The sequence below is a fragment of the Maylandia zebra genome, linkage group LG20 (assembly GCF_041146795.1).
Source record: "Maylandia zebra isolate NMK-2024a linkage group LG20, Mzebra_GT3a, whole genome shotgun sequence".
Classification (NCBI taxonomy): Eukaryota; Metazoa; Chordata; class Actinopteri; order Cichliformes; family Cichlidae; genus Maylandia; species Maylandia zebra.
The window spans coordinates 30,575,520-30,598,071 of record NC_135186.1 but is presented as its reverse complement, the minus strand read 5'-3'; the positions used below and the strand labels follow the sequence as shown (position 1 = coordinate 30,598,071).

Sequence of the window (22,552 nt, the reverse complement as noted above, 5' to 3'; positions counted from 1 at the left end):
TTTTTTACCTTCTTATAGATGTTTTATATTGATGTCACAGTTAAGAAATATTTATTGCACTTAATCATTTAGTGGTCTTCAAGTCAAATCTTTCTCTTCGCTTCACTTTCTGCCACACTGAAATGAACACACATACAGCAAAGCTAAGGAGGCGTGTGCACGATGAAACGGAGAGCAGAGCTCGCCAAACCTCTGAATCAAAAAATGCTTTTAAAATATATCAATTTAAAAGGTTTTTCAAACAAATACTGCACCATTTTATACACATACAAACCCAGCTGTGTTACTAGAATGAGTTGAGGTATAAAGAAGTGAAAAGAGATGCACTTTGACTTCATACTGTTACATTGTTTCATTTCACTTGTTCTGTGGACACTAATAATTTTAAATGGGTAAATTATTAATAGTTGTATCGTATTGTATTGTATTGAACTGATGGTACCTGGTGCATCCTACCACAATTTGAGAGAGAAAGACTCCTGAGTATCTCTTCGCTCCCACGTCTCTACACAGAACAGCTGAACCGACACAGTTCTGCCTTTCCATCAATTTGGCTCAGATATGCAACAGTAAATACAGCCTTTATTGTTCGTCTTTACTCTTGCTGTTATAATTTGCAGTTGTGCTTTTTGTGTATAGATAATCAATTGATCTTTTATTCTTTAGTTGTTTTTTTCACAGATATCTTTATTATTGATCTGTTAGAATCAGGAATTAGGATCTGTTTGACCTATCTGTTTGTAATAATGAAATATATTTGTTATTGTGTGGCTTGTCGTTAAAATAATAAAACATATATATTCTCTATAGAGTCATCACATAAAAAGGAAGACACAGATCACAGAACAGAATTAGATATATTATAATTATACATAGTACATAGTAGACAGCAGATGCCTGGGGATCTTGCAAAGTCACAGGATATAAATGTTAAATGATATTAGCGGTGCATTAGCAAGTTCTTAATGAGCTGGACTCTACAGTTTTTAAACTACAGTTTAAAAAAACATCTAGCCTGCAGTCTTTTCAGTTCACTTTGGGAGCTTATGGTTTTGTATCTGTGTGCTGGACGGAGGTAGTGATTCTAAACAAAAGCTGCTTTTCAGGTTGTGACTCATTAGTACACAGTAATTACAACGCAATCAATTTCAGTGTGCTTCCTTATTTTGGCCATCGTCTCTCCGCTCTTTGCACTGGGGTACTTAGAGAAGCTACGGGAACCTTTGTGTGAGCTTCAGAAACTGGAACGAAGAGAGCAAATTACCACTTCTAATTTACCTCCTCCAATTTTTATTCCACGATTAAGCTTGCTATTAATTACAAACCTAGTAACCAATTGATTCTGATAATAATGCTCTCTAATTTAAATGTGCATTAATCTATTTACCTGACTCAGTTATGATGAATTTCTCATCTCATCTCTAGGATGATTTTGTTTTTGTTTATTTAGTGTATCATAATTATAGCTGATTAAAAATGGTGTTTGGATGGTAACTCTTAATAACCTTATACTTTGCAGTCAGTGTAATAACGCATTTCAGTGTAAGGTACATTAATCTGAATGCTCTTTGTTTTCCTTTTAAGATGGCAAGCGATAATTTGATAAGGCTTTGAATATTTATTTATTATAAACGAGAGACATTAAACAATAGAAAGGATGATTGTTCCTCAATGTGGAACTTAATTCTATTTCCACCATATCTCTGTCAGTGAGAAAGTGGTCCTTCCCTTGTCTCTCTCCTCCCCGCAGACTCCTTGGTCACAGTGTCTTTCCACTCTCCGATGTGCCGTTTAACTGTTCAAAAACAACGCTCGGCTACTCAAACAAAGCACGGCACACTGCAATCCCACACAAAAATATGAGGACAATCAATACTTCCACCATACTTTCACAACTATTTTCTCACATCTTTTGGCCTCAATTGTTTTTCACAAAGAAAGAAGGTGGCGAGTAGTAAGTGGGTCACCCCGTTTTTTTTTGTAGTTGAGAAAAGACAAAGGCTTGCTCTGTGGTGTAAGACCGTTAACTGCCTTAGGCTCCAACATGACAGCAAAGGGAAGCTGATGGACTTAAAGGGACAATCAAGTGCCCGAGAACCTTGGCATAAGCGCTGTGGCCACAATTGCCTGTGAGTGAAATAGTAAATATAACATTATGTTTTTTAACACATAAACAAAATGAGTGAATCAAAACTTTTTTTCTTTGGCCACTTCAAAGATTAGAAGCCAGCAAATGATCTGTTGTTACAGTAATAGTCAGTGGTCCTGATTGAGCATATGGTATTGTGGGTCAGTACTGATTGTGATATTGGCATCTAGGAGAAAGGCTACAGACTTTTTCATAACCTGGAGATTTTCACAACATTTGAGGGTTACAACAGCAAATCCTTGGTCTCATTTTGTTCCAGAGTACAGGTCTGCCAGATAAAATTTGTAGGTAAAAAAAAAAAAGCAGTAATCTTTCACACTTTAAGTGATACAGTCTCTTTTTGGTCTGCTGCGAGCACAATGGTTTTGTGTGTACTTCTATCTCCTCTTTTCGCAGTACACTATAAAACCAGAAAGAAACTCTTTTCATACCATAGTAAACATTTCTGGCTGTCTGTGTGTATTTTGGTAAAATTGAAGTGTCTACATTTAAATATGAGATCTTCAAAGCAGAGGCTGCCTAGCAATTTCTAAGTCTGCTCTAAGGGTAAGGGTAAGAAACAGATTACAGGTTAGCTGAGTGGAAGGGTTGTATGTGAATATGTGTATAGATAAGTGGTTGGGGTTAGGGTTATATGATGAAATTAATCAAGAAAGCTTGTACATATTTTTTTTAAATGTATTAAAGAATATATTTCATTGTCACTCTCGCCCTCTCTTCTTCCCAGGCAACTATTATGGGACCCCTAAGCCCCCTGCGGAGCCGAGCCCTGTACAGCCAGACCTGGTGGACCAGGTTCTGTTTGATGAGGAATTTGACACGGAGGTCCAAAGAAAACGCACAACCTCTGTCAGTAAGATGGACAGAAAGGACAGCGCTGCTCCAGAGGAGGAAGAGGAAGAAGAGAGGCCTCCTTTGGTCAACGGACTGACCGGTGAGGGACACCGCTGTTTTTAATTTTTTCGTGGCTTTCACAAGTGTTAGTTAGTATTCTCTGCTAGCTGTATTACAGCTCCCTTCATTACTGGCTTTCTACACATTTAAACCCCAGCACTTTTTTGTTTGCTTGATTTATTTATTTTTCCAGCAGTTCATTATATTGTTCTCAGACTGCAAAACAGCAGGACCTTTTTACTTTTCTCCTTATCATTCTTCTCTCCAAATAAACATTCTCAGGATTAGCTGCTCTGCATGCAAGGTCGGCACTAAATCACAGCACTGCAAAGTCAAAATGTAGCCAAAGTCTGTCTGAGATCAATAGAAGCAATCCCTCGGGTAGAAAGATAGTTTGTGCTCGTTTCATTCGCATACACGGATGCCACTGCATGGCTCAGCTAAGAGCTAATAGTGAGGATGAAATTGTAGCAGTAGTGAAAGTCATTACCTTAAGACACTCTTTTATTTTAAACACTACAAAAAGTAGAGTCGTGTGTTGCATATGCAAATTGAAAAATGTATCTCGAGTGGCAACAGCAGCAAATGCTAAATTAAGAAAGGTTTCTTTTCTTCTCAATTCTGAGTGCTTGCAACATGTTTTTAAAAATGAAGACGAAAAAAAAAAGATCTGAAAAATAAATTGTGCGTAGCCGTAGTTCAGGCAGGCAGCAAAGTCAAGCTTGGCTGCAACCCTGCACCTACAACCCCACTGTGTCAGTGCCGGCCCACATGACCTGATGTCTCGGTTGACACGCTTCTATTCTGTTTAACAAACAAATATCATACCCCTCCTCTTCCTTTCATGCTTTGTCTATATGCTCATGGGCATGGACCTTATGTGTAGAAGGACACATTAGGTCCCAGAGATATAATACACGGATTCGAATTCTAAAATAAATAAATAAATACATTTTCTTTTAAAAAGATCAGTTATTGTATTAGGTTGAATTTCTATATTTCAAAGTAAGAAATTGTCAGAGATATGCATTGTCATCTCTGGATGGCAGTGTAGACCTCAACCAAGAGAAGATACTAATTATAGACAAATATCACTATTAATTAATAATAATAACAATAATAATGGATTGCATTTATATAGCACTTTTCTAGGCACCCAAAGCACTTTACAATTCCACTATTCATTCACACACTGGTGGAGGCAAACCACAGTTGTAGCCATAGCTGCCCTGGGGCAGACTGACAGAAGCGAGGCTGCCATATCGCGCCATCGGCCCCTTTGGCCAACACCAGTAGGCGGTACGGTGCAGTGTCTTGCCCAACGACATAATGGCCAGGATGGACAGAGCTGGGGATCAAACCAGCAACCTTCCGGTTACAAGACGGGCTTCCCAACCCCCTGAACCACGTCAGTTGTCTCACTGAAAATACATGAATTCTTCATATGGTTTTAGAGTGCCCACTTAAAGAGGTAGCAGCTGGCATATTTCTGGGCCTTGAATGTAGTTAAGTACTGATTGTACATTTCTTTCATGTAATTTCGGGGTTTTTAGCAATCTTGCCTGCACAAATTTGCAACAGCTCTTCTGTTTATATTTCTTTGAAAGGGCTGAAAGCAGCTGTACCCTAGAGCAAGTGTCTGTGTGTAGTCGTTTATTCAGACTTTATAAATGCAGAAACATCTTTCTGGTTCTATCATGAAAAAGGGCCCTGGTTTCAGTACAAAGAGCTCTTGACTTCTTCCAGTCAACAGTTGTCACTATTTTTCCCCTGCCATTCCTTTATTCCAGCCAAACAGAGTGAGCATTCAATGCCACGACAAAGCTAGGTCACACACAGCCAGATGAAACCTGCAGATAAGAGCCTCACCCAGACAGGCACACATACACATCAAGATTAGGCAAATACCCTCACGCACAAGCAACACTATGATGCTAATAGAGTTGCGATGTAGCGCTCCCGGCTGGGCTGAAGCATTGGTCAACTCTGCTCTTGCCTGGGAGGCAGTTCTCAGTACATCACTACTGACATGCAAATCCTATGGCAATTGCTGCTCTTCCGTCCTCTTTGCGTGTACTCTCTCTGTCTCTCTCGCTCGCTCTCTCTACCCCTTACACTCCTGTGGATGTAACAGTCCGGCTAGTGTACAGAGGAAGAGCAGCTCGAGCAGCAGCAGCAGCAGCAGTAGGGAGAAATGCAAGGAGCCCAGAGGAGCTCCAATGGCGCCACATTCTCACGTCCTGTCTCCTTCTCCTTCTATCATCTCCCACACCACTACTCCCAACCCATTCCTATTTCTGTCTCCATGCCCATGTCCCTCTCCCCATGCCTGGCCACAGAGCACAAGGACAAAGCAGAGTGGAGGAAGACAGTGCCCAGCTACAACCAGTCAGCCGGGGCCATGGACTTGCGTATATGGAACACAGAGGATGAAAGTCAGGAGCCCTTGCCTAAAAACTGGGAGATGGCCTACACAGAAACCGGCATGGTCTATTTCATCGAGTAAGTAGCCTTTCTACTGTGACTTCCCTGTCTTGTTTTTGTCCTATTACACTCCCATTACATCACCATTGTTCTAATCCCATTGCTTGTAGTCCCAGTTTCTTCTTCATCTCTTTGTTTCTGCCTTGTTAACCCAGTATGTTTAGAGTTCTGACTTTTTCTGCTTCCTATTCAGTGCAACTCTCTGTACTGAATTACCAGCAGGTGCTGAACATGGAAGTTGTCTGTAGACTCAGCCATTGCAGTGGAGTTGAGTCTCAATAAAGTTTTTCCTTTTATTTCCCCTGCGTTTGATGTTGGTTTTGTTGGCTGCCGCTAAAAGCAGCAGGCCCGCATTGTTTACCTGGCCCGTTAGTGTGGCAAACAGTCAATGCTGAGCCACTGAGAGAGCCAAGTAAAGCTGCCTGCTGCTAAATCAATAGCTCATTCTGCCAGTGAGAGAAACAACAGGGTAAATGGAGCTCGCCACCCCTGACCTGCTGTCTTAGTTCTGCTCTTTATGATCTCTGCAACTGCTCACTCTTTTATCTTTCTGTGTCATCCCTTTCCATCTTTCTGTAATCTGTGACTTTTTTTTTCTTTTCATCTCCCTTATGCCTCAAACGGTCCTCTGAGCTTTGTTAAAACTGTACTAATATTTTTAAAAGGTTATTTAATAAAGTATTTGATCCCAAAAGATTAAATACTAGTCATAATCCTGTTTTGGGAGAGCTCTGTTCGTTTGCTAGAGATGGAAAAACACTCCCCGGGTGAAGTGGCTCCCAAGAGATCTAAGCGCTAATTGCTCAACTCTAATGGCATCTTAAGTATTTGAAAAATAATTTAAACTGTGCTTAAAGCCCTGTATCTTTTTCATATTACAGTCATAACAGCAAGACCACCACCTGGCTGGACCCACGTCTTGCTAAGAAAGCCAAGCCACCTGAGAAATGCGACGAAGGAGGTGAGGCAATAGGAGCTAGCTCTGTGATAAGTAACAATCGCGCAGGCACTTACAGCCATCGAGTCCGCTCACATGCTACCTACACTTTTCCCAAGTCCTTGTTGTATTGAAGGGTTTGTGTGTATGAACTGCATCCCTGCCTCTCTGAAGGGGGCGCTGGCTAACAGACGGATACTGAACAGCTGAGCGCTCCTGGTCACAGTCATGCTGGTGACACAGCACAAACCCCCAGTCCTCAGTCCGCCCGTCTCCTCCTAATGGTTTCGTGGACACATGCAGAGAGCTCATCAGTGCAGCATCTCTCAAAAGGCAATTTTCTATGGCTCCTCTTGCGTAAAGATCTCCTCTGCGCTGCGTGTGTTTGTCACACAGCAGCAGAAACCCGAGATGCTGAACACATACACACCACTGGAAAGAAGGGCTGTTATTTTTTCCTGGGAGGCTTTCTAACAACACACGGTGTCCCCCCCTCCCCTCCCGCCCGTCTTCCCCTTCCTCCTCCATAGTGTGTATCAAGTCTTAAACACATAGTGACAAATAAAAGAAGGCCTCCTGTTCTGTAGGTGTAGCTAAGCATGCTGTGATGGTTCCAGTCAAAACACCACACTTCATTGAGTGTTTCCAATTGTCCATGTAGTGCCTCAGCAGTATCTTAAGTGATTTGAGTCAGCCTTTTCCCTGTCTGTTTTTTTCCCTTTCATCCAGAGTTGCCCTATGGCTGGGAGAAGATTGAGGATCCACAATTTGGCACATACTATGTAGAGTAAGTAAAATTCTCTCTTCCTTTTATACCTGGAGATCCATAGAAATCTACACCTGTTGATAAGCATGCATGGTGATATTGAGTCTCTTAGTCTCTTTCCTGAAGAGACATCATTCTCGACCTTTATAGGTTTTCTGAAGCTGTTTCTGCATATTTGACTTCTCTAAAATGCCCATTTAGAATGGTTTCTATTTCAAGATATTTTTGTATATTCTGCAACATAAAGCCATATCACTTAATACCAAGCATATACATGTTGAGCTGCTGGATCTCAGGGGAACCTGTGGGACACGTGATAATAGTACATTATGCAATTGTGCAAACAGTAGTTTCCCACAATTCTGCTGAAAGCACCCTTGTGGGAACTAACAAGTGAGCTACAGCTTTGTCTGTGTATCTGAAAAAGAAAATACAGTGGAAACAACAGACAATGAAGATTTAGAGGTCCCTGAGATGGAAACGAGGGTGAGATTCAATTCTGATCGAGAGTGTAAACAAGAGCACAGTGTTTCATTTTAGTGCCATTACTGTGAACAAAGAGGAAGAGACCCGCAGGCAGGGGGGAAATATACGCGCCTGTTTATGCAAGAGGGTCATTGAGAGGCTCTCTCTCTCTCTCCCTTCTGTCTCTGTGTCTTTTTTGTCTGGCAAATTTTATTGTGAATGAACGACCAAATGCAACGACGTGACGCAAAGTCTCACTGTGTCTACAAAACATGAGGCGTGGCAATCAAGGATTGAGAAAGTGAGACAGAGCAAAAGAGGAAATGACAGAAATGAAGGAAATAGAATGTTTATCTCTTCAGACATAATGGCGAGGGTATCTCTGTGCATGAGTCATACGCAGTAAGAGTGCAGAGTACCCATGCACACACACACACACACGCGCGCACACACGTATACAGTCAGTGTCTCAGCATGTGGCTGATTCACTGTGCAGCATCAATGCATTTTCTCTTCCTAAGGTGCTGTAATGGTGATTTACAACCGTTAAAGCTTATTATGCAGATGAGCTACCTCTCTATTACCATCTAACCGTGGAAGGACATTTCCCTTGGTAACAGGAAATGTTTAAGCACACAGGTGTGACTGCAAATCATTAATTGTTTTTAGATTAAGTTTCGTGTTAAGTCCCCCAAGTATAGCTGCTGATCCTGGATTGGCAAAGCCTGGTTATATTAGGAAACTTCTGGAACGATACCACCTCAGTGCCTGTAATGTGAAAAAGGGCACATTTTTATTTCTGTCATTTTGCTGTTCATTAAGTCTTTTTATTCTCGCATTATGAGGCATTGAGCAGATGTTTATCCCAGCTATACAATATGGGCCCATAGCATGAAAGATTGCTACTGATTTCCTCCATGTAAATTCTCTCAGAATTCATTGGGCATGACAGTTAATTTATTTTTAATTAATGAGGTTTAGATATTCTCTCAAACCATTTAAATGTGCAGCAGTTCTGGCAAAGACAGGTTAAAGATTTTCATAATGTATTTAGAACAGCTCACATATTATAAAGACAGCCTGTCTGCCTAGCACATGTTATGTCACAAACAGCCCTCGTATTCAAATCGCAGGTTTGCATGGCAGGCAAAGAACAGTATCTGCTCTTTGGACAAGCACTATTCAGCGATACCAAACGGTGAACCATCAGTTGGCAGCTCGGACTGTCAACTGACATGAGAAACTCAGTAATAGATCAACAGTATGCAATCGAAACAAAAAAACATTTATATTTTCAATGCACATTCTAGCTTTATCTAACATTCAGATTTTTGCTCATTTAATATTATATTCCCTGTACAGCCACATCAACCAGAAGACCCAGTTTGAAAATCCAGTAATGGAAGCTAAGAGAAAACCAAGTGTGGACACGCCCATTGCAGCACCTCCACAAGCTGCTACGCCCTCAGGTAACTGCACCTACAACGCTCGAGCCGCAGGCATATTAAAGTGGTTCATACACAAGGAAGGCTTGAGAACAAATTGTCAAATTTTGTCCGTTTTGTACAGAAAACTGTCAGTGTGGAGGAAAATGGGTACTTTCTTTGAAAATCCAGTCATTAGAAGTTGAAGTTTCAGCAACATTTGTAATGAAGAACAACTTTACTGCTTGACCACTGCATTTCAGCCTGTAGCCTTCATCAAGATCAACATTAAAATCCAGTCATTACCATTACTAAACACACGCTTGAAGAGTTTTATAGTAGACACATAGGTCTAAATTGCATTCTGAGATTTGAATTAGCAAAAGTTGCATTTACCTCAAAACTCAGGTCTTGTCTTTGTCGGTATTATAATACTTTAAATGTATCCAGTTATTTTGGGGATTAATTACAACCAACGTGCTTCTATAAAAGCTTTAGTCAAACATGTCCAATTTGGGCTCATGACAAATGTCTAAATCAGCCCTAAGATCAAAATTTGTTAGTTGAATCCAGAAATGGCTAAAATAGATTTTGACCCCTAAATATTGGCAAAAATGGCCCAATTGGGGGTAGGTGCTAATTTTCTGATGGTCACACTCCCCAAACTCGTCAGCCTGGGTTGATTAAATTGGACTCATATGAATTCAAATTGTTGACAAATTTACAATAAAATACATATTAGTAGGTGCTAAACATATGCAGTCATGTCTGAAAAGGGCAGCATATTCTTTCCCAATGCCCTGTTGAAGACATTGTGATCTGCAGAATTTCCACCACTGAAATACATTTAACCTTTGCATGTCCTTCATTGGTGCCCTAGCTTGTTCAGAAACTAAACAAGTGTGATGTCCATAGAGAGATGAACTAATATGTGATTATTTAACGTTTCATATAACGGCTTCCTTATCTAGACTTGATGAAATATTATGTAATGAAGCAGCCAGATGAAAAGCCAATGTTGAAATTTAAATTTGCGTGTATAAGTAATGGACATACATATAAAAGTTTTTACTACTCAACTATTTCAGTTGTCAGATTTGGATTCAGCTTTCATGTCAGATTCCATATGAAGAAGCAAGAAAACCTCTAAAAAGTTATTGACCTGATGGCTGTCTTACAGGAAATTCAATCATGAATCTTTAATTAAACAAAATGTTTTGTACTAGTGTGTCTTTGACTTATGGTAGTGGCGCTACAATCGATAGCTCAGGCAGTGGTAGTTTAACTCAGTAACTTCTCCACAGGGCGATTTTCCTTCATAAGATGCAATGCAGTCGACAGTATTATTAAGATGTCAGCTTTATAGTTCTAGCTTTTTGTTCAGCAAAGATATTTATATAGATTTGTGCATATATATATATATATATATATATATATATATATATATATATATATATATATATAATCAAAATACTGGGACACTTTTCATCTCCTTCATGTTAAGAAGTCTGTCTGGAAGATGTTCTAACAGTTGACAGGCTTCTGATAAACAGCCCATAGCCTCTGAAGCAATGATATTCAATTTGAATAATGGAACAGTGCTTCACTGGGCGGCAGAATTCATTTTGACAAGTAGATATGATATAGGGCGGGTTCTGAGGTCTCTTTGAAATCCTTTTGCCACAGTCACTCATGGTAGTTGAAAGCCCTCTTTAGAACAGAGGGAGGGAGTTAAATAAGAGCGACAGAGAAGGAGAGAGAGGTGACTGCCGTTGAAAGTGACTTACGATCATAAATTGCATTTCCACTGGGTCATCTACTCATCATTTACCAACTGTGGGGAATGCTCCTGCTTGATGATCTAATCACCCTCTTCTCAGTAAATATAAAGGTCTGAGAGACAGAAGACTAGGTTGTTGTAAAATGTGCAAGAATTATAATGCTCTTCTGCGTGTGAACACAAAAGGCATGGCCTCATTTGTATTCAAACTAGCCTCTGTATTTCAGACACCCTTTGGACACAACTGTCTGCCTCAGTCGGTTGCACGCAGACCCCACCTCCCACAGCTGAGCCTTTCTGCAGTTTGTGGATGATATTGCTGTGTACCGCCGCCTCCAGCTTCGACTGCCTCCCCTGTGCTTGTTCTCCAAATTCCCACCCTTGTTAATGAGAATTAATGGCTAGTGGTCTTGTGCAAGTGTATGGACGTGCGTGAGGTGGCTTCTAAACACTGTTTTGACAAGGCTGGCTAACCTGACCTCCCAGACAATGCCGCAGAGCACAAGAGCAAAGCGCCGCCCTATGTTCAGCCATAATTATCATGCTGAGAATCCTGTCAGACATTTCATATAATCGCTTCACCCTAAGGAAACTTGACTGTCCCTTTGTGGCCTACAGCTTAATCAAGACCATGTAAACATGGCTTTGGTGTGTAGCTCCCTTTTCATCCCACTTGTGATTGTCTCTCTCCACTACTGTTATGCCAGTATTGCCTTCGAGGTGATTGTGCGAGAAAGACTGTTTCAGTATGTCGGAGCTATCTGACAGGGATTAGTTCCATCATAAATCATACTTATTACACACTTGTGCTCCAAGTTGTTCAGGAGAATTTCATGTTTTTGTACCTGCTTGCAAATCCTTGCTCAACATAGACTGACATTTGTTAGAATATCCCTTGTACTTGTCCGGCACTGACGCAGCAGTGTCATCTAAGTCATACTTGGCATAATCTTTTTTGTCTTTTCAGAGCGGTCACGTTCCTCTGCCAATTGCCATGCAATTATGCAAATCACAATCCCATGACACATTGAGAGTGGTGTAGGAGACAGGGGAAGGGGGGACTTCTATCTGTGCTCTCCCTAATGAGATTGATGTCCCAGCATCTATCAGTGTGGGAACTGCCAGAGTAGAAGCCCAGCACACAGGGACAGAGCACATAACTCACAATCTCATAGGCACACACCACAGAGAAGGGCAAGCTCGGATTTAGTTAAAATTTCTCTCTTTCTGTCAAGGCTAACTCTATTTCTTGCTGTCTCTTTCTGTCTCATCACTCTTATCTTGCTCTCTTTTGCACAAATGCACACCTACACACACACACGCGCACGCACACACTGTCTAATATAATTCTGTTCCTGTCTTCTATAAAAGCGCCCCATTTACACATCCTGCAGGCAACACAAAGGAAATTTGCAATGAAAAGTTTATCTGGAAAATGTCAGGTGCGTTTCAGGATGGATTTATCACTGCAGTGAAAAGAATTGGTTGTTTGCGGGGAGACTTGGGCAAACTTTAGGCATTTTGCAATAACTAGGTGTTTATTGGCTTTGTAAACAGAGCAGTGGTTTTGCAAGTTGTGTGTCTCTGTTTGCGTGTGCGCGTGTGATTTGTTGGAGTTTGCGCTCAAACTGTGAGTTCTTAGTGTTCATGTAATTACTAGCAGTAAGTGATGTGCTGTCAGACATGTTGTCACTGTGCGAGTATTGTTATGATGGTGACAGATGGCAATTTATGAGCAAGCGTTTCAGTGTCTCTTCCTATACTGGGCTCATTTTCGCATACACGTACAATTCCGTCTCACAAACTTTTGAACTACAGAGGCTTGCTGCATTCATGTGTAACTGACGCCACTGTGACTTCATTTACAGTTTAAAAGATGAAAAGACATCCAATTACTTTTAAACTGAAACTGTTTCCAGCAGGTAAACAGAAGCAATTAAGTGAATTTTGACACTTTTTTGCCTTCTGTAGAACACCAGGCAAAATTTTAAATGAACTAATCACATTGGAATCTGTTTATTTTGATGTGTTTAAACTAATATTCTTTAGAAATCAGGCCTTTTCCCAGCTGAAATGTAAATATGTTAGTTTTCAGTTGTTCATTTAGCCACTTCTGAAGCTTTTGCTGTCTGTACATGTGTTCTGTCCGAACATTTTTGTGTGTGGAATTGAAAGCATGGTGTAAAGAATGTGTTCACACCCCAAACATTTAGTGCAATAATTTTACTGAGCGTACTTGTGATATTAGATCATTAATGATTACCTTCTGTCTACGTCTCCTTTAGGTTCCACAGCAGAGGAGCCTGGCAGGGGAATGTGGGGGTTTACTCGAGATCCAACTCAGTTGCAGGGCAACATACTTAAGACAGCACTTAGAAAAAGCCCCCAGGGCTTTGGATTCACCATTATTGGCGGAGACCGACCTGACGAGTTCCTCCAGGTCAAAAACGTCCTGCCAGATGGGCCTGCAGCACATGACAAGAAGATTGCCTCAGGTAACATTCCCCACAGACATAATGTTTTTTAAGTATCTGGTTCGCATGCTGTTTTAACAGTTGGAGACCACCCTGCTGTAATTTGTTTCCATGATGCAAGGTAATACAATTGTTTAAAAGCAAAGTCAACAAAATCCAGTGTCACATTCACGTGTACACGGGTAACTGTGCATGGCATTTATCTTTATTCACGCAGTAACACTTAAGCTGGGCATTAGCATACATTCTGTACATAATACAGCTTAATGTGCCCTTTGTGTACACACAAATAAACACATTCGGAGGCAAAAAACCGAACAGGCACTTCACTCTGAATATCACATTGCTTGATCAAGCAAAGACAAATGTTTATAGGCAGTGTTCAGTGGAGCAGCTCGAAAAATAGAGAAGTCATCAATAAACCTGTGTGTAGTTTATAGTAGAGGCTCACATTTTATACGCACTCGTATATTAAAAATGTAATTAGCCTGCATTCAGGCAGCGTGGCTGCAGGTTGACATGTGTGCTTATGTAAAAACAGGGGATGTATATGAGTCTGCCATGTAGTGTGTTTTGCAAGTGGCACAGTAAGTTCTTTATTGTTGCATGTTCTAGTTCTGTGATCACATGCATGGTGACTGTATTAATTTGAAGTATGTTACTGTGTAATGCCTTAAGATTCACATTACCGTAGTATTGATTGCCGAGCCATTGCGACTGCTGAGAATCAACTTAAGAGTGGAGCAAAGAGAATAATTATTTTCAGTGTTTCATTTCCCTTGAGAAGGAGGGTAATTGACTATAACAAAAGATGAATGTAATTAATTTCATTGGGTTTTAATTGCAAGCAGTAGACTGTAACATCTTCAAGTAGGTTTTTTTTTTTTCATTTCTGAGTATTGGCCTACGGCATTTATTTATGCTAAAGGTTGAGTGTTTGAACTTTGTGAGAAAATATATTTCGCTTAGCTTTTTGAATATGTAGCTGTTGAACTAATCGTATGAGCGACATGTAGTTGGTCTGAACAAGCAACAAACTGGAATATGAAGCTCACTCACGAGAGTGAAAACGTAGCCTTTGTTTTTTCTTTGGTAAAGTATCGATTGTGTGGGTGGGCAATCCACCTCTGGGCATCTAGCCACCTAGCTAGTCAGCAATTCAGCTGCTTATCCAGACCTATATCTGGGGCAGGCCAGGGGTGATTAGAGTCTATCCTTTACAGTACATGGAGATAAAAGGAGGAAAAAGAAAACACGTCAATGACCTCGTTTTATTTTTCTCTCTCGCACACTCCCTCCTCCCCCGTTAACATGTTTGAATTTTTTAAGATATAGGAGTCTACTTATGTAATCCAATTGCATAATTGCGCTTATCCCCATGTCTTTTTATTGGTGTATTGTTGTAATAGTACTTTTCAAAATTTCCTTTGGCATGGTGATGAATACAGAAATTTAAATTTTGTCCAATTTTTTTCATGTCACAAATGTGTAAAAGCTTTTTGTTCTTCTTTAGGTGACGTAATTGTGGACATTAATGGGACATGCGTGCTGGGAAAGACTCATGCTGATGTCGTGCAGATGTTCCAGTCTATCCCAGTCAATCAGTATGTGGACATGGTCCTGTGTCGGGGCTACCCTCTGCCAGAGGACACCAGCAATAGTGAGGAGGCATCGAGCAACCTCAGTGCCTCTAAGGACACTTCTCCTTCCCCTTCGACACCACAAGACCTCAATTATGCTGTCAACGATGGAGCAACCCTTTCTCGGCAGACTGCGTCAGTGCCACCTATAACCAACGGAGGACGCCACCACCATCCTCATTCCCATCAACACCACCACCTTCCACATGCCCTTAATCAAGAAGGGCCTGACCCTACTCTATTACAGCCGGAGCTGGTGAGTGTGCCCTTGGTGAAAGGCCCGGGAGGTTTTGGCTTTGCTATAGCGGATTGCCCCCTGGGACAAAAGGTAAAGATGATCCTGGACGCCCAGTGGTGCCGCGGCTTGTTGAAGGGTGATGTTATCAAGGAGATCAACAGACAGAATGTCCAAACTTTGAGCCACTCGCAGGTGGTCGACATCCTCAAAGACCTGCCTGTGGGCAGTGAGGTCAACGTGCTGGTGCTTAGAGGAGGTGAGTCAGCAATGATGAAAGTTCACTTTGCTGCTATTGTACTATTGTACACTTCTGCTGCAGGTAAGCCTGCAACACTGACATTATAGAAGGATATCACAGGTGGTGAGTTTACAGTACGTATGTTGTGACATCGCTGATGTCTATATTAATCTGCTGTTTAGACAAAATACAGGCGTTAGTGCTATTTAGACCCACGTTTCTGAAGTTACTTTAATCCTCACTCAGCTTTACGCCACCTGTTCTATTTCTTTACTTTCTTTTGGCCAAAAGAAAACACAGAGCGTAACAGTCTGGTGAACAGTCTGCTTCCATTTGTAAATAATTTCCTGCGAGAAAGTGAGACATTGTCAAAGATATTTCAACTGTAGAAGAGGTGAGATTTAATGTAATGCACAATGTTTTAATTTAAAAATAACAGCACGCATTGTGGTGTTCAGTAGGTGTTGCTTGAATACACAGACTCTCCCAATGTTAAATAAAGCAATTTCACGCTCTGGTCTACACCAGCTCTGCATCATCCACCATGCACTTTCCCAAACAGGGAGGAAGTCATGCTTAGTCACATGATGAGCTATGCTAGGAAGGTGCAAATAGATGGCAGTTTTGGTGATTCACTTGCTGCCTGGAGAGAAAGTGAGAGGGGAGGTAGGAGTGATGGAGCACAGTGAATAATGATTGCCCTTCTTCTTACTTCATGCTTTCACAGATTTGAAGGGCTTGTTCCTTTATGCCTTTACTGCAGTGCAGTAGCCTAGATTCAAGAGATCAGTGTTGCACCCACATATCAGATGTGCACAGCTGGGGTCTACGTTGAGCTCCAGGGGGTTGTAGTTTGTGTGTATGCTGCTGTGCCAGCCTGATATGCATTTTTTAATTGCAGTGCATATGGAGGATTTGTGTGTTAATGTTTAAAAAAAAGCAGATCATAGCTTTCCAGGACTAAAAGGAGTAGTGCCGCAGGGCTTCCCTCAGGTCACCCATGGACTGGGATTAGGGTAGGCTTTACTCCCAGCCGGGGGCTAGAACTACCTTCTAATGACAGCAGAGCAGCGAGAAATGAAACAGGAAATTATTTGGCCTTGCTCCCTATACTGGATTTAAATCTGGAAATGAGACAAAGTGCCCTTCCCCATGGGTTGTGTTCTGAACTCAGTATCTGAGATATGATATGATCGGAGATTGTGAAAATGGAGATATTGCCAGTGAATTTTTACATAATATTGGAAATGGGGGGGGGGGGGAACTAAATGTTTTTTTATTAAATCGATGCCAGTAATTGTCTTTGTGATAAATTGATTTGATGAAAATTCAAATTTGAAAAGCTTCAGTGTTTATGCTGCTCTAGTAATGTAGCTAACAGCTGGCAGGTTTAAACCACAGAAATGCATGTTTTCCCATGGCTTAAGGTCATCTGTCTCTCATCCCATAAACCGTTCATGCAACTGGAGTCTACTGCCCCCTACTGGTTTACTTACACTCTGGTTCACATTCTGCTCTGTGACCATGACCATGTCAGAGAGAACAAAAACAAAAGCTAAATCTGAAACCTATGAGCAAGTTCACTGTGTGAGTTGGTGGAGAAGAAGGTGCAGATTCTGTATAAGAACCGAGAGAGGGTTTAGTCTTGACATTCAACCACTTCAGGCCAAAAGTTCAAATCTGTAGTAGAGTGAAGAAAATGCAAAATGCAACTCGTCCTTAAATAATTTAATCTGATGTAAGCAGATGTTGGCAGATGTTTGCTGTTGTGTTGTTAATGACGTCACTTTAATTCCCACTTCTGTCTCTCTGCTCACAGGTCAGACGTCTCCAGTGAAGTCACTGAAACCAGTAAGTTTTCTGTCAGTTCAAATCCATTTTGTATGATGAAAAAAATAGACTCTGCTGCTAAAACTGCTGATGAATTATTAAACCAGAAAACTTTTGTCTTGGTTACCCGCAAGCCCCAGCGTGTAAACGTGTGCGTGCTGTAGTAGCTGCTGTTAGAAGCATCATTCAGGGAGCCCACATTAGCCAGGCTGTTATTTCTGGAACTGCATGTGGGTAAATATGCTGGCTTCTGGCAAACGGCAACTTAGCATCCCTCTGTGTATGGGTGTTTAAGATGATATGCCATGTTCAACAGCTTGTTCCTCTGCTACTCCTCCATGATGCCCTCTTAAAATAGAGAGTGTTGGGGCACCGACAGGCTTACTCATACTGTTTTATTTGTTCAATGCATAATTATTTAGATCTGTATGGATGTACTATTTTATTTTCTTTCATTTTATGCCGGTGGAGTAGTTTGTCACTCTGGACAAGCTTTAATGATTTTTTTCCCTCCATTAGCTACCTTCCTACTTTAGACATAAATCATTGCTATAGTATAGAATACCTTTTATTAAATAACCTGCAGACATAATACAATGATGCTGAACACATTGGCAAAAAATATGTAATATATAATCCATTAGTTTAATGGATGATTGCCTTATAATGAGCTCGTGCTTTACCATCTTGTATATCACATTGCTTGTCTCTATGTTGCAGTGCACAGGTCCCATGTCTCACGGAGTAGCCCAGCCTACTTCACACCAGGCACCTCATTCGGTGCCCCAACAAATGGTCCATCCGTTCCCTCAGCCCACGATGCAGCAGCAGAGGCAGGAGATGATCAGCAGCACAGAGACCCTAAGTCAGCCTGAGGCATCCCCCAATGCATCAACGTTCTCCTCCAGCACCCTGCGCTCAGCTTCACCCAAACCAGATGCATCTGAGCTCTACCTCAAGTCCAAGGCCATTCTAGACAGCAAGCGTAAGTACAAGAGTACTTATACTTACACAGTTTACAGTAGTAAACTTTACTACAGATGCAAAGATTTATTTAATTCATTCATGTTTTTTAACGTATTTTTTGGATTAGTGAAATTAACAAGTTACCGGTGTCAATGCTGATTCAAATTGCTACTTTGTGTTTCATTATTACACAAAGAAATCAAATCCTCAGATGTGCAATTCTAAAACCAGCTTACAGTCTTTTGCAAATGCTAACACACTTGTTACTGAATTTCGGGGACACAGAAGCCAAATACGACACAAAAAGACGCAAACGTCTTACTCCTATGTCACAACGAAATACTGCAATCAAAATAATACAGTCAAAACATTTTTGAATCAAATCTGTGCACATGCACCACATGAATTACTTATAGACCACAAACACAGACAAAAATATTCTGCCACCTCCTGTTAGCGTCTGACAACATCATCTCATTAACATCGCTAGCAGTGTCATCTCTGGCTCGGCAAGAGGGAAAATATTGCTCTAGAGTTTCCAAAAACAGCTGACCTAGTTTAGATTGCTTAATCTCAGATTGCCTTGTGGTCAGCATGCGTTTTTCTTATGTATAGGTGTGTTGTTGCCCATGTCAAGTATCTAGGTGTTTTCCTGATGGTCATGAGAGATTTCATTCTTGCAGTTAATGAATATTTTTCATCAGTTTTTACCAATTATATTTTCTTTTCTCTGTGCAGCTCCCAATACAAAGGACCTGGATGTATTCATCAAAAGGAATCAGGAATCAGGCTTTGGCTTTAGAGTCCTTGGGGGCGAGGGACCAGATCAGCCAGTAAGTCGGAGGCCAGCATCCATTTAAAAGTACTGTTGGAGACCCTCAGTCATAAGAGCAGCAGACTGACACCAAATTGAAGCTGAATTCTGTTGATTTAATATTAACTGAAAGTTTCTTTTCCCATCTCTGGGAATGGTATTATGAAAATACCAGCCAGTCTGTGTCATGAATCTCCCTCAGATCGGAATATTTAGCTATGTCTCTTACACCATCTTACTTCCGCAGGTATATATTGGTGCCATTGTGCCACTCGGTGCAGCTGAGAAGGACGGGCGCTTGCGGGCAGGGGATGAGCTACTTTGTATAGATGGCGTGCCAGTCAAGGGCAAATCCCACAAACAAGTGCTGGAGCTGATGACCAATGCTGCTCGTAATGGCCAAGTCATGCTTACAGTCCGCAGGAAACTAGCATACACAGGTTGGTCTGCTTCTGAATAATCAGCTCCGCATTCCTCTGAGGGCACAGAAAGCGTGGCTTCTTGCTCACTCCTTTGGCTTATATAGGTATGCTAGAGGAGAACCTTTGAGGGAAAGCTTTGATCTGGATTTTTTTTCCATTAATCCTTTAAATTCGTTGTGGTAGATTTTCTCTGACTGAAATGAAGTTTGTCAAAAATGGACTTTTTAAGATGCTACTCTATGCTGTAATTTTCCTGAAAGGAAAAAGATGGAATTTTAAGGACGGTTAATTTATTTTAATCATGGGAGGTGAATTCCAGGTTTCATCTTGAATCAAAATGGGCATAAAGTGGAAACAAGAAAAGAAGATTATTTGCTCTCTGTTTATCTGTCAAGGATGATTGCAGTTGTGTGAAAAGCACTGAAGATTAGATCAGCTGGTAGAGTTAAATCTCAAAGGATGGAAAAAATGCTGACTCTTCTTTCTTTTTTTCTTTTTTTTTAACTGCACATACCCTGCTGCATCCTGGCTGGTTTACCCCACCGATAGCCATTCCATGAATAGAACAAGCACTTTTTGAAATTACTACAGATTTGATGTATCACAACAACAGCTTGATCACATTGCAAAAAATTAAGCATCACTCATGTGAGGGTTTATGCTTTCAAAGCAGGGGGCTTAGAAAGCGATTCACTGATGCTGGCTTGCAAAACAGAGACTCAGCAAAACAAACATACAATGAAGAGAGATGGAGGTTGCTTAGCTTGTCTTATGAATAACAAATTGGAAAGGCCTTTTATCTCAACTGTAGAGCTGACGGTCTTTCATTTAATGTGGGTAAGACATGCTGCAGAAAGGCTTCTTTGATAAAGCCCCTGCTTCTGCATTATTTACAGAAGGATCTCTGCAAGAGCAAATCAGAAAGATTTTGTCAAGTAATTGTTATTGGTTTAAATTTATGTTAACTAAATCAGACTGCTCATACTTAACGTGTGTTGGTAGAATCATTCTGAAATGTTAATATATTGCATCTTTTTTAATCAGTCCTAGAAATGAAGTCCAAATTTGCTACAATGCTAAGCATTTGTGTTTTAATATTTTTGTACCGTTTTTTTGTTTTTGTTTTTTTTTTTAAAGATGGTGGAGGAGAAGATGACAACAACCAGCAGCCCCAGCAGGTTGCATCTGCTTTGGTCAACAGCTCTCCCAAGATGCCTCGTACTGAAGCACCAAGCATCATCCAGCCTGCTCAGCCTACCCGTCCTGAGCGCTTTGATGTTACTCTGCAGCGCAAAGACAACGAAGGCTTTGGCTTTGTCATCCTCACGTCAAAGAACAAGCCCCCACCTGGAGGTTAGGAATAAATAAAATCAATAAATCCTTAAAAATGAAATCCTATATTGTGTTTTTACTTTTTGGAACAACAAAATCTTTTAAACATCAAACACATTTCCAGCAAAATCTGTTACTTATTGACATTTAGTTATGCTAGTGGAGAACATGTAGGGAGGGAAGCGTTAAAGTCATTTTTGAAAGGATTGTCCTGAAATAATCGCAAACAATAAATTCCCTTTTCAGATAAGAAATGCTATTTTCATACTGTTAATATTCAAATACTTCCAAAGCTGATGGCACAAATTGTTAATCTTAGCTATTCTCTGTAAAGAGTTTATTGGGTATGTGCTCAACTAAGACTGAGTGTAACATAAGTCATAAACTGATATGTTAGCATGTGCGTAATGCTTTTACATGATGTGCAGGACATCACATAAAGGCATTATGTGTTCTTACTTAAAATTTGGTCTCTAAATGTTGGGCTCATAGAGTTGCATAAACATCCCACACTGCAGACTGTCATTTCTCTGATTTGCTCTCTTCCAGTTATACCTCACAAAATTGGTCGTATTATTGAAGGCAGCCCTACAGACCGTATAGGTCAAATGAAGGTGGGAGACCGTATTTCTGCTGTCAACGGCCGCTCCATCATGGAGCTTTCACACAACGATATTGTTCAACTCATCAAGGATGCTGGAAACATTGTCACTCTTACTGTTGTGCCTGAAGATGGTGAGTTGACACAGACCAAGTCACAGTGTTGCTGCGCTGTTCTTTTGTCATTGTTTGCTTTGTTTTTTAACTGCATTTTCCGGGAATAAGATCATGAGGAATCTTGGCACACTTTTACTTTTACAGACAGTGCTCCTCCGTCTGGAACAAATTCAGCCAAGCAGAGCCCTTCGGCACAACACAGAGCTGTAGGCCAACAGCCTCCCAGCTACCAAGACAGGTAAACGATTATACACGCATACTCCCACACAAGCTTGAGCATCCACACAGGCTTGCCAGTATTCCCCTTTGAAATACTAAGTCCACTGGAGACAATCTAATACAGGTTCTGCCACTTGAACCATAAATTAGCCCCAATCCTCTCAAAGCGCCTTCGGTTTTGTGCTGCAATGTGGCCCATTACTATCTCTTGTGCCTCACACACTCCTCGTTATCCAAAAAGACAGAAAATCCCCCTGTGGTCACCCTTTGGATGGTGAAGCAAAGGAAAAGAGACAGATTAATAGGGAGTCTTGCTTCCCCTTTGATCTTTCTTTTTAAACAAGGCCACCTGTGTCAGACTTTTTAATCCCACTGCCACAGAAATTTGCCACCATCATTTCTTGCCCACCTCCGCTCACTGTCCATCAGCATGCATTCATATTCTCCACATTTAGCCCCCTGTCCAGTCCTCAGCCTCTTCCTCTCCGCTTAATCACCAACATGCCTTGGGTCACACTAGGCTCAGATATGAGCTGAAACTCTCAGCTTGGTGGCATAAAGTGTGCAAACTCTTCTGAAAGCTAGAGCTGGTAAGAATTCCTACGCTCTTTATATAGTGCGTCAGCACAGCGAAGTTCTCACAAAGGCATTGTAATGAGCTCTGCGAAGCATTAAAGTATGCCCCCTTATCTATCACTGAAATGTAAAAGCAACATGGTTCTTTGAAGAATTTACATTTCTCTGTGTGTTGCATAATGACGCC

At 41.0% G+C, this 22,552-nt stretch overlaps 1 protein-coding gene across 3 annotated transcripts in view; it reads left to right on the top strand.

Annotated features, from left to right (window-relative positions):
- The window catches only part of magi3a (membrane associated guanylate kinase, WW and PDZ domain containing 3a), a 108,347-nt gene that overhangs the window by 79,821 nt on the left and 5,974 nt on the right, over nt 1-22,552 (top strand). For all 3 annotated transcript variants that reach the window (XM_004560387.2, XM_012921615.2, XM_012921616.2), the window contains exons 4-17: nt 2,877-3,083; nt 5,383-5,545; nt 6,409-6,488; nt 7,194-7,251; nt 9,058-9,164; nt 13,185-13,394; nt 14,887-15,507; nt 17,309-17,340; nt 18,040-18,304; nt 19,024-19,118; nt 19,347-19,539; nt 20,659-20,874; nt 21,403-21,588; nt 21,715-21,808. In XM_004560387.2, coding sequence (XP_004560444.1) covers nt 2,877-3,083; nt 5,383-5,545; nt 6,409-6,488; nt 7,194-7,251; nt 9,058-9,164; nt 13,185-13,394; nt 14,887-15,507; nt 17,309-17,340; nt 18,040-18,304; nt 19,024-19,118; nt 19,347-19,539; nt 20,659-20,874; nt 21,403-21,588; nt 21,715-21,808 — 2,527 coding nt within the window. The remainder of the gene's footprint in view (nt 1-2,876; nt 3,084-5,382; nt 5,546-6,408; nt 6,489-7,193; nt 7,252-9,057; nt 9,165-13,184; nt 13,395-14,886; nt 15,508-17,308; nt 17,341-18,039; nt 18,305-19,023; nt 19,119-19,346; nt 19,540-20,658; nt 20,875-21,402; nt 21,589-21,714; nt 21,809-22,552) is intronic.